The following is a 12,182-nucleotide window of genomic DNA, read 5'->3' on the forward strand; positions in this document are numbered from 1 at the left end:
TGGTGAACTTTACTAATTGTAAGCTTTAGCATAACGATCGTTAATAATCAGTCCAGTTTTGGAAAATATACTTTTACACGAGGTCGATGTTACAATCATATGACAGTGTTTTGTTTTCAATCGTAAACAGACTTGGATACGTACACAAAATTATTTTTGTTCCACTACTCTAAAGGTTCGAGATGTTTGCTTTCAACTCTTGAGTCTAATTTTAGTTTGTGCAATGTGCAGCGCAACGACGCTACGCTACGCGACGACGGCAGTCAGTACGATAATGCTTGCAATATTATTAACTGTAACATTGTCGGACAACGGCTGGTACCCGAAACCGCTATCTAAGTTCAACCGTTCCAAACAACTGTTCCGCGGTATTTTACCCATCCCGCATCATCCTCCCCCCACCACAGTTTTTGTTTTGCATTTCTTTGGAATAGGAATGAAATCCACTTATGTGTACTTTGCTGTAAAGTTGTATGTGTTTACCTTTTCATTGTTTGATTAGTTCAGTGTTGTGATTATCACTTCCGACTGTATACTAATTTTAATACCAGGTCAATTACTGGATATTGTTTTCAGGTAAAATTAGAACAATAGATATAGGGTAACCTCTAAGACATTCTAATTTCTATATATTGCATGCCTAATGAACTTTTTTTAATAAAAGCACTTGCTGATTTGCTCATTTAAATCCGTAGTGTAAGTCAGCGTTTTGTGATTTTACCTGTAGTCAGAAAGTCTGGATTTTATAAAAGGTTTGTATGTTATAATTCAAATTATTGAGTGATTTAAGATTCCAAAAGAGCATGGAAATCTTATAGGCAAAATGTTTAATACTCTCAACAGCCAGAGCCTAGCTTATTGACAGGACACACAACTTAAGTGAATTTTGTTGACTGGAATAGACTAGTTACAAACATCAGCTTATTTTTAACCTAAGGTTTGTTGTGCTTGACTTCAGCAAATTACAGTGTATATGGGCTTGAAATAAAAAGTTCAAAAGCTATAGATAGTATGTAATGTCAACAATAATTATTTTTATATCGCTAATTATTGGGAAATAATCTCACTTGCTATATTGAAGTACTATGAAATGTATATAAGATTGCTATACTGTTCTTCCACTACTGACTATTCAAATACTTTGAAGTTACACGGAACAACTCATTAACCCACCGGCATTGGTTCCATGACAGCTAGTCTTAGGAGCTCAGTCATGAGTTTTATAACTGTTATCATGAAACAGTTCCGTGATGAGTACAGTGCCATTAAATGATTTTTTTTATTAGTTTTTCACAAATGTTTTGAAATATTGATCAAATCAATGAGAAAGATCAGAAGTACATGTAGAAAAACCATTTAAGCTGTTAAAGTAAACATGTTATACCGATATATTATATAAATTACAGTCTAACTTTTTATATAGTAATACTTTTCATTGTTCATGGGTTAAAATGTGTAACTTGTGATGCATAATATTGCTTTATATTGCAATGTCTGGCCAAGCAGATAATGTATAACATTTCACGTCATTGCTTGATACAGCTGATTGTCGTCTGCTTTGTATTTGTAAACAAACACGATGCCATGCCAATTAATTGTAAACATTCAGTATTGAAGTGGGAGTCGTTTATAGTGGTTATGACATGACTGGGCCTTCGAATCAGTTTGACATGTTGTTTTCTAGTGAAATCAATAAACTTTGATATTTCAATTCTGATGAAGGCAATGTCAATGACAATTCCAGTGATTGTGATTCGGTTGTCGAGGCCCAAAATGCAGCTATTCAGAATGATCCTGACATTTTATGTCGAGCTTGAACTTGGTGATGGCAAGGGACAGGAAGTAATCGATGATGAATATTTCGATATAGACGAAATTATGAGGGATGACACTGAGGAAGTTGGGGTGGAATGTGAGCTAAATATAGGCTTATTTGATAAAAACATATAACACCTGTACTGGAAGAAATGGGGCAGGTGATGGTCCTACTGTTGTATTAGGAATAGAAATACAGACCTATATCAAGTGAGAAAATGTTATTGAAGAGGAAGAGCATATTAAGAGGCAGGACTGGGTTTGGAAGAGGTAGGGGAAGGCAACCAGATAGGCCAAGACACACTAGTTACCAATTAATGGAAATCGAATGATGTCGATAATGTACCCTAAAATATAGCCTACCTCTTATAAGCTAACCAAGACAATGCTTAGCCTATCAGATTTTCTTGGTGTTGAATTTTATGAAATGTTTTGTGTAGAAAATAATAACTACGCTTATCAAATCCTGCCAACCCAAAAATATCATATGAAAGTAGCTGGAAACCGGTACATTTTAGTGAAATGAATATATTTGCTTATAGGTCAGGTAAAGGAGGTTACCATATAGGAATTGCCTATTGGTCCAAAAGAAAAGTTATTGAATCAACAATTTTCTCTGAAGTAATGAGTTTCCTACGTTTCAACCAACTTTCCTGATTTTTGCACTTTGCTGACTCTGATTACACAGAACATGGTGACAAATTGAAAAACAATTGAGGCTAGTGTTAGGAAATAGATTCCAATTCAAAAAGCACAGATGGCATTTTAGCTGTTTAATGGAAAGACCAGAAAGTAGCAGGTATTGTCTACAGTCCAAAAAAGGTAATTTCTGGTTGAACTTCCAGCTTGAGTGTTAGACTTTATAATAAATTGGAATTTACGTGTACAATGACTATAAACATACACGTTTGATAAATTTTCTTGATCGTGGCAACAAGGTAAACTCTACATCAGCATTGTAAATATAATGGCTACAGTATAATAAGAGGCCACCACTACAATAGAATCATATTATTTATGATTATCTAAACTATAGAAACAATAATGTTGACACAAATTATGCTATATAAAAACATTGTTGTGTATCTATAAAATGCAACAAACAAAACAGTTTAACATTTAGTTATGTTTTACTGTTTTTAGGGATATACTATGACTCTATTGTGGTGGTGGCCTCTTATTATACTGCATCCAGTGTAATGAAGTGCTCATACACAGGCAAAGCTTAAGAAAAGTGTGTGAAGCCGTGGGGAACAGTATATTATAAATTTAAGTATGCATAATTCTAAATCTTGAATAATTCTTATTTTTGTATTGGTTCATTGAGATTGCCCAAGTTCTGTACTATTTTGTCAAAATTTATTAGACAAATATTCTTCATATTAATTAAATTGTTATACACAAACTAACACACTTTCAAAAATCCGTAGTATTGTTCTGGAGAAGGATCCATGGATGAATTTTCTCACATCCTAGGCCTATATGATTTTTCTACATGTCTCTCAAACAACAATCTGGATAATGTTTACATTAGACACGTTGGCTTTAATGATCTAAAACTACTTTTATCATTTTCGTAAAGTAGTATGTTTTCATTTCTAGAAAGAATTTTTAGGTGGTTGCGATCCATAATTGCACAATAAGGAAATGGAGCTTTGGTTGATGATAAGCTAAAGAGGAGTAGGTATTGATAGAGGGATAATCAAGATACCAACATTCACGCAATAAAGTACAACAAATTTTAGAGGTCAGAGTATGGCAACCAACCGTACATGTGGATAATTAGAGAGTTATTTAGTATTTTTTCTTTTTTGTCATTGTTTTATACCTCTATGGTGAATTTTGATTGTCATTTTACCTCTATGCTCTTGGTCTTATTTGCCAATACACATCTTATTTTCGTTATCTCGTTATTAGATTATTTTTTCACTTGTCATTATTGGTCAGATTATGCTGCATTCAAAATTCATTTCAAAATACAGACGTTCTTCTCTGTATTTTTTCAGTGCCATTAGCCATTTGGTATTTGATTTGTGTTGTGTTTAATGGTAAGTAACCCACTAGAACAATGGATTAATTCTAAAAATGAAGAAAATGATTGACGTACGGACGATATTTGTAGTGACGTCAAGTATCAAGTTTTTTATTGTTTGAAGAATGTTCTAATATTGTGTAGTGTTTAGTTTGACATGGAATTTTATATTATTTTTCCTTGTGCAACTAAAGTGGTTTACTATATCCTCCTCTTTATTAGATATTCTGTAAGTTAGCCATTATTTTTATTTCCATAATCTTTTATTTAAGTTTTTTCTTTTTTTGTCTTTGGTTATATTTGTAGTTTTATTTTATTTTAATTATGTTATTGTTTCTTGTATAGGCTGGTTTGGCCACTTTTCCAATGATGTCCGATTACGCACTCACGTGATCTGAGCTTTAATTTAGCTACTATCTCAAGGATGTTTTTCTGTTCTTGTTAGAAGTTTGGGGAAGTGCCAAAAGCACCACTGAATCTCACACTGAAGGCCATGGGCATTTCGATTTGGTAATATTCTGACTAATTTCAGTTATTATTTAGGCCTTCCTTCTTTTGTATATTTATTGTACTATTCTCCTATACCTTTATTTTTTTATTTTCAGTTGAAATTTTGACAAATAGTGTGAAGTAGTTAAAGTGAACATTTACCTATGAATCTTCTGTTTAATCTTATCAACTTTCACAAACTACATTTATCGAAGGTTGGTCTGCCAGAGGGTAGATCATCATTGATATTTTCACGGTAACTCTTGCAAAGTGATTAGTAATTGAGGTATAGCTTGATGTATCTTTACATTTGAAAGTCTTTCAAAAATGACTCCTACCCTTCCAAAAGTCCCATTTTGGTGTATTTTTGGGTGTTAAAAATTATTTTTCCCAATTATGTGCGGTCAAAATATGGGGTTTTCATTAACACAAACAAGGTAGGTTTCTCATTTCAGCTACTATACATCGTGGACAGGTGGTCTACCTCACCCTATTTAAGGTTCTCCTAGAAAAATTGAAATTTGTTGCAACTGTTCCAGCATGTGTGAACCAAGACCCAATGAAGTAGTAAGCGAAAATGGTGCCATTGGCGACCATGATGAGGCTGACGTTTTGGGATCCACTTTGTGAGTAAATCAACCAAACTAAACTGTATTCTGCTCCAGCATCTTTTGTGTAATGAATTGTGCATTGTGTTACACTATCACAAAACTATTTGTGAAAATATTACTCTGCTTATTTTATATGAAGTGTGTGTGTGTGTGTGTGTGTGCGCGCGCGCGCGTGTGTGTGTGTGTGTGTGTGTGTGAAATAAATATCTTTGGCACTGTATTCAAAATCTATTTTGCATCTTACTAGTATTTTTAGTAACTACACACAAATATAACTTACTTTTTTAAGTACCAAGTTATCAAAACAAAACTAAATTATATATTTTTATAGCAGAATAAATCAAGAAAAGTTTGGCTAGTGTCCTTATAAAATGTTCGTAAAAGGAGTTATATTTATGATTTAATGTAAAATTATGCATCAGCAACTGTGTTATTTAAAAAAAGTCTGTAATTGTAGAGTGAAAGCTTTTTTAATTAGAAAATAAAATATATAGATTCTTTTGCTTGGTTCTAATAATTTTACTACCTCAAAACCATGATTATTACAATAATGTTAACACAATTTAAATACAATTTTTCAGCTTTAATTTTAATGTTTTAAAGCTTTAATCTTTGTGATATGAAGCATATGTGGAAGTAAAGTGCCATTTCTTAATGAGAATTAAAATCTATATTTCACTCTGATATATAATATGTGAGTCTTTGGATGTTCTGCATGATATATCATTGTGCATGTTTTTGGTGAAAACATGATTGGTTATTTCACAATGATATATCGCTGTGAGTCTTTTGTAATAAATTGTTTTGCACATATATTTTATTGTAACATAACTAATTTGTGTTAAATTATCACAACTATATACCACCGGGTATTGAATTAAATTCCCTAACAAATTAGAGACAATTTTATGAAGACATTTTTTTCCGTGAGGGGGGCTTGCACCAACTCAAAATTTATAAATAGCAACTCCCCACAAGACACATATCGTTGGAAAGGGAATATATAAAAAGTTTAGGTGCAAACCGAAAGTCACTCTTTATTACTATTCCAAGGCAGTGTGTGCTTAAAAACCGATTTAAAATTAATTCTTCTCAATCCCAAAAAACACTCAGAAACCGTGTTTTATCCAATTTTGCCGAGAATGAAGGATACCCCCTTTTTCCCCTTGTTTAATGCCACTATCTTGGAAAAGAATGGGTAATTTATAAAACTGATATCAAGCACAGTTTCTTGAAATCTGTTAGTAAATGGCTGATAACCCCATATAACGGTTACTGTCTTGCAATAGTGACAGCAACCTTCAGTTTACACCAAAATATTTCTTTTTTATTCCCTTTCGAGCAATGTCACATATGGGGAGTTTTGAAAATTTGTAGTTGCTATCCTCAGATATTTTTTGATACGCCAAAAAAGTAGATCTAATTAACCTACAAAGATCTTTAAATTTTTATTTCAATTGATAAAACCTAGACGGGGGGTGGTCACTGGACTTGGATGACCCTGTATGCAAATGCAGAAATCTTCAAAGTTCTTGAACCTAAACTCAGTATTTATTTGGAAGACAAAACCACAGTTAGCAAAATCATCTGTTCAAGAATATAAATGCTTACTTAGCCAGAAGTAATGAATGATAAGCGTCAAATTTAAACAAAACATTATAAGAAACCTTAAAAGTATATAGCCTACCCTTAATTTGCACGTTTCAGTAAATTTTTATATTTTGTAACTTTTGATAAAATGTAAAAATATTTTTTTACTTAAGGTGTACCTATGTTTTAAAAAAATGGCTGTAAAAGTTTTAGTTGATCTAAAATTATTTTTCAGTATCAGTCAGTAGAGTACAGTACTGTATCAATAGTCTTCAGATAGAATGTTAGATTCTATTGTTGTCAAAGCAATGCAATAACACAAACATTGGTTAAAAATAAAAACTTACTAATTCATTAATTTTTATATTTATTTGAATATAAATACAATTGTAAATAGTTATAGTACTGTAAAAATATTGAATTGCTTATTTTTGTCTGCCCTTTTTTGTTGCATATTGTTTAAAAGCCATTTTAGTTGCTTCAGTAACAGGCACGGTATTGGTGTTTTAGCTGGAAGGGTTGGCCTTGCAAATGGATGAAGAACAACATCCTATGGTGAGGATTATTTGGGGCCATTTCTTTAATTGCATGATATTTATGCTTAGCCTACAGTAATATGCTTACAAAAACATTAAATATAAAAGTTATTTTTCTCTCAGTATAAAAATTGTTATAGGATATTTAGAATATTAAAGTAGGGTTTTTACTTTGCTCTGCTGTGTATTAGACTACACAAACTACACATGAGGAATACTTTTATGCATGTAGTGACCAAACTCTGTAAAGTTTGTTTTTTTTACTAGGTTGAAGCCTGTTTGAACCGTTATGCTAAACCTTACAGTATCGCAAATTATATCATCATTTTTGTTTATATATTTTCTTAGTTATCCACTTGAAGGACATATCAGATTGCAGATCTCAAAATGTTGTGTTATGGATTTCTTGTATCTCTGAACGATGGTCAATGTGTAAAACAATTCTGTCACCTCCTATGTACTTGTGCTGGTTTTCTTGTATCAACTGTCACTCAGGGTGTTACATTGAAATCAAAATAATTAAAGAAATAAAGGAAACTAATTATGATTGTACTTGTAATAAAATAACACCATACAACACAACAATCCTGAGGCTGTAGATTAATACAGTAATTATTTATCAAAAGGTTTAGATATCAAGTATGTGTTATAGTTTGTTTGGGTGTGAAAATGTTTTATTTCTTATACATTATTGATTATATTACTTTACGGTCTTGTTGACTGTTATTGTGGATTTCATTATAACACTTGGATTAAGTACCTAACAGTGCACAAGACTAGTGAATCGGAGTTGGCAAGCATAAAGAGCAAAAAGTTTCCATTAATATTTTAAACTGTTTCCATAGGTCCTTCATTTAAATGCTGCCTGGCTTTGTACTACAACTATTTGACTATTATATCAGGTCAATAAAACCTCTGCCACAAAATATAGTGACTAAATCTTTAATGTATGGTACCGAAAAATAATATATTTAATGTGTTTCCCTTTCCTTCAACAGTTACAAGGATAAGAAACAGAAGAGAGAAGCTGTTATGCCAGTGCCAAAACATGCTCTTTTTTACAAAATGGATCACAAATATAGGGGAATTGCTGTGATATTAAACCATGAAAACTTCATGCCCAATATGAAACTGAAGCCCCGGGCTGGAACCAATGTGGACTCGGAGCAGCTGGAGAAATCACTCAGAAGGTTGGGGTTCCAGATACAAGTTCATTATGATCTCACTGTTGAAAAAATCGACAAAATCATAGAAAAAGGTATGCTAGTGCACAATAGTTAACCCTCGAGCTGGCAGTCGCCTGATTATCAGTCGATATTAATGTTTCTGTAGTGGCAGTCGCCTGAAAATCAGTCGATTTGACACGTGCCCGTTTGACATCTGTTATAATCAATACACGAACTAAACTGCAATGATTCATATACCACTGGAATCAGAAATAGTTGCTGATTTGATCGATGTATTTTGTTTTGTTTTGTATGCAATGATTTAAGTATGACAAATTGAAAACGAGAGTTGTTTGTAAACAGTCGGCCATTGTTGTTGTATTGTTACCCGGTCGCGTTATTCTTGTCCATCTAAAACGTAAGTTTCTTACATGAAATAAGTGTTTTTATGTAATAAGTGTGTTTATTTATGCGTATAAATTCTCGTAGATTGTGTTTTATCAGTTTATTTTGTGATGTTATGAAGAAATATATGTGAAAAAATATATTAGTGAGATTTTGTGTTCTAGGCTATGTGCAGTGTTGTGATAGTTTTAGATAGCTTTAGGATCATTCTCATATGGGATGATCATGATATAAAGCTTCTTTATTTATTTTTATAGGCTTACTTTTAATGTATTTTATGAATTTTTCGAGTAATAATTAAGGTTTTGATGAATTTTTGTAACAGAGTCGTATCCATAGAAACGAATTTAGCCGCATTGTACTATCTTCAGTTTAGAGTATTTCATCATTGTTTTAATTAAAGAAAGTGTAGTAAACTATACATTTTCTAAAACTATAAAAAATTTTCAACATTTTGGGTATTTTGGAAATATTTTTTTTTCACACAATATGTCTTTTATAGGTGCACCCCCACCACTTTTACATACCTTTTTTATTTTTTGAAAACAAATTTAGTAAAAAAAAGTGATAAATTTCTTATATTTTTGGGTTTTTATTTCCATAAATAAAAAGTAAATTTTCTTGTGAAAACAGTGATATATAATACATATAGGTTTATAATCAAATTATATTAAAAAAAAATAAAAACCAATACTACTGCAAAACACCTCAAAATGGCCTGCCACTTGAGGAAATTTCAACTGCCAGCTCGAGGGTTAAATTTCATGTCTGTATGTTTCTATTAATATCTTCATAGTCATCTAGTTATTAGAAGAATTGGTATAATTTATTATCACATGTTTGTATTCTTTATTCAAAAACCCTCAAGTATCTTTCTTTTACTCCTATCTAATATAGCCTTGTTGATCACCTGTTATATTTCTCTCATGGTGTATTTCTAAAAGCAAACTCAGCTGTTATGTATAAAATTTTTGTTTTATGTATCCATAATAGTTCAGGGGCCAGGAGCCAATTTAACCTGGTATTTGTTCAACTATAGATGAATTTTCCTAAGAAAGTAATCAATCGTCGGTCACACTAGTTTTGGTGAAGGTCGAAATGGGAGGGTATCAACAGGATTAAAATATGAAATAATAATTCTAAGATTATATTTGTCCTAGTTTCTGAAACATTTAAAGCCGACTTTCTGACACATAAATAATACTTGTATCTCTGTCTCTGTTGAAATAGGTAAAGAGACTGTTGCCACTTTAAGGTTCTGTATATAGTTGACACTGATTTAACATTTATTTACATGTCTTGGCGTTTAATTTTAAGTATATAATATATTCTAAAATATAAAATCATAATTCCATATTTATAGACTCCCATTTCAAGATGACAAAACCAGCGCAGCTGACAATCAATTTATTTCTTAGAGGAAATATGTCTAAAAAAACGAGGTTATGTACTTATACACAGCAAATTGGCTCTCAGCCTCCTGGATTATAAGGCCACTGTTCAGGTTTAAATTAACTTGCTTTATTGATAGAAGGTGTAAAGAACTGTTACAGCTCAATCAGTTCTGACAGTAATTTGTTAGTTTAATTCAACAAAATTTGCAATTTTTTATTCCTGAATCTTACTTGACAAAGTGAGTCTCACTTTATTGGTTATGTTAATAACTAATAAAGGAAACTGAATAAATTATAAACTATTTATTTATAATCTTTATTACTATATCTCTGTTACTACTAGCTGGTTGAAAATGTTCGGCAGCTAGAAAGACATTAACATGTCTGGCCATTGTTTTTGCAATTCTAACTTTATTAACAAAACTATAGTATTTTCATTGCTACTGATATTTTTGTATAATAAATATTATGACTTGTTGTTTCATTATATAAATTGTTTGTTTAAATTAAAATTATAAATATACCACTTCATTTTGGTTTTACTTTCAAATTATTTACTTTGCTGTACTTAAATAATTGTGTTTACATCTGAAATGTTTATAATATTTTACTGATATAAATATATTTATAATTTGAATAATTGTCAGGCAGGCCAATAATAATCATGTGTCAAAATAATGAATTATAATTAATACTCGTATAATCGTCATAATTTTTTAATGGTTTAGTTTAGTATCTGGTTTAGAACTATAATCAAATAATATTTTTAACTTAAGTTTGTTAAAAGACTGTGCTAATAATATATTTGACTTTTAATTATGCTCAGGCCAAAAATAATAGTACAAATAAAATTATTGTATTGACATTATTGATTTACAACTACCAGTTTTTAGTTAGCCAATATTTTGGTGAAGAGATAAGTTGAAAATTGATTATAAAATATTTGCTTTTATTTGTTGCTGTTCTTTTATTTCTACATTACAAGGTGGAACTTTTTTTGAAGATTTTGATATGTACCTGATAAACACCAGTTTTTACAAATGGATTATTGAATTGTATCATCCACTTTTGTTCTTTTGTATACTATTTTACATGGTACAAATACACAAATAAAAAGAGAGATAATACAAAACTCTCCTGCCAAGAATACCAAAAGTATTGTAGAGATCCCTTTTAAAAAAAGATTCTCTACAAAAATTCCGTTGCTGTAAAATGTCTCATTTCACCAAGTATGAGGAAAAAATAAATGGATAAACATAAAGCTGTATTAAATGTTGAAACATTTTCATTGCTGATCGGGTTTGTTTGATCAGGTTGTATTCGGTTTGAAAATTTCAATTTACCAAAGTGAGATATGGTTTTTATGAGTTTTATCTGGTTATTGTGTACGGATGTCTAGGAACTCTTATTGTACACTTATTATTTGTTATACAACCGATATTGTGAAGTACGTTCTTTGTTGAAAGAGATTAAATTAGATTGTAAAAAATAAAAATTCAAAAAATATGTACAGAAATTAGAATTCAATATAATCAGAAAGATGATTAGAATAATTTTATGTATAATAGTACTGTGCACTGGGAGCAGATTGCTAATCAGAATTTTCTGTGTGTTGTAGTTAGTCAACAGGACCACAGTGACAATGACTGTTTCGCTCTTGCGTGTCTGTCACATGGGGAGCAAGGTATCCTCTACGCTTACGATGCCCCATACAAGCCGGACACACTGTGGTCTCGCTTCACGGCTGACAAGTGCCCCAGTCTTGCCGGAAAGCCTAAATTGTTTTTCATTCAGGTGTGTATCAATTTCTAGAATTTTATTTTCTATTAAATTATTCTATAGACTATGAATTATTGTGACTGACTTTGTAAGTGAATGCTTGGAAATCTTGGTAATTAACAGAGTTATCACTCCAATGTTGTTATCCCACCAAAGAATGTATTAAGGCATAGTTTTGTATTTTACTCCACATCAAGTAACTTTCTAGTAACAACTGAATTGTAATATTTTTTTGAGTACCAAGAGCTGATTAGATCGGCTTTTCTGATATTTATTATCCTGTTACTAAATGTTGACATATACCATTGTACTTAGTCTCATTTTATACAAAATAAATCAAGTAAATTACAGATATTTATTTACCC

General features: G+C 31.3%; 1 protein-coding gene across 3 annotated transcripts in view; it reads left to right on the forward strand.

The window, feature by feature from the left end:
- The first annotated feature begins 312 nt into the window (after positions 1 to 312).
- The window catches only part of LOC124359203 (caspase-1-like), a 28,825-nt gene continuing 16,955 nt past the window's right edge, over positions 313 to 12,182 (forward strand). Inside the window, exons 1-5 of one of the 3 annotated variants that reach the window (XM_046811759.1) lie at positions 313 to 576; positions 4,876 to 4,962; positions 7,048 to 7,092; positions 8,072 to 8,331; positions 11,657 to 11,832. In XM_046811759.1, the coding sequence (XP_046667715.1) occupies positions 4,877 to 4,962; positions 7,048 to 7,092; positions 8,072 to 8,331; positions 11,657 to 11,832 (567 nt within the window). In that variant the 5' untranslated portion in view covers positions 313 to 576; position 4,876. The remainder of the gene's footprint in view (positions 577 to 4,875; positions 4,963 to 7,047; positions 7,093 to 8,071; positions 8,332 to 11,656; positions 11,833 to 12,182) is intronic. The other 2 variants (XM_046811761.1, XM_046811760.1) reach the window with 2 other exon arrangements.

The sequence above is a fragment of the Homalodisca vitripennis genome, chromosome 4 (assembly GCF_021130785.1).
Source record: "Homalodisca vitripennis isolate AUS2020 chromosome 4, UT_GWSS_2.1, whole genome shotgun sequence".
In the NCBI taxonomy this organism is placed as follows: domain Eukaryota; kingdom Metazoa; phylum Arthropoda; class Insecta; order Hemiptera; family Cicadellidae; genus Homalodisca; species Homalodisca vitripennis.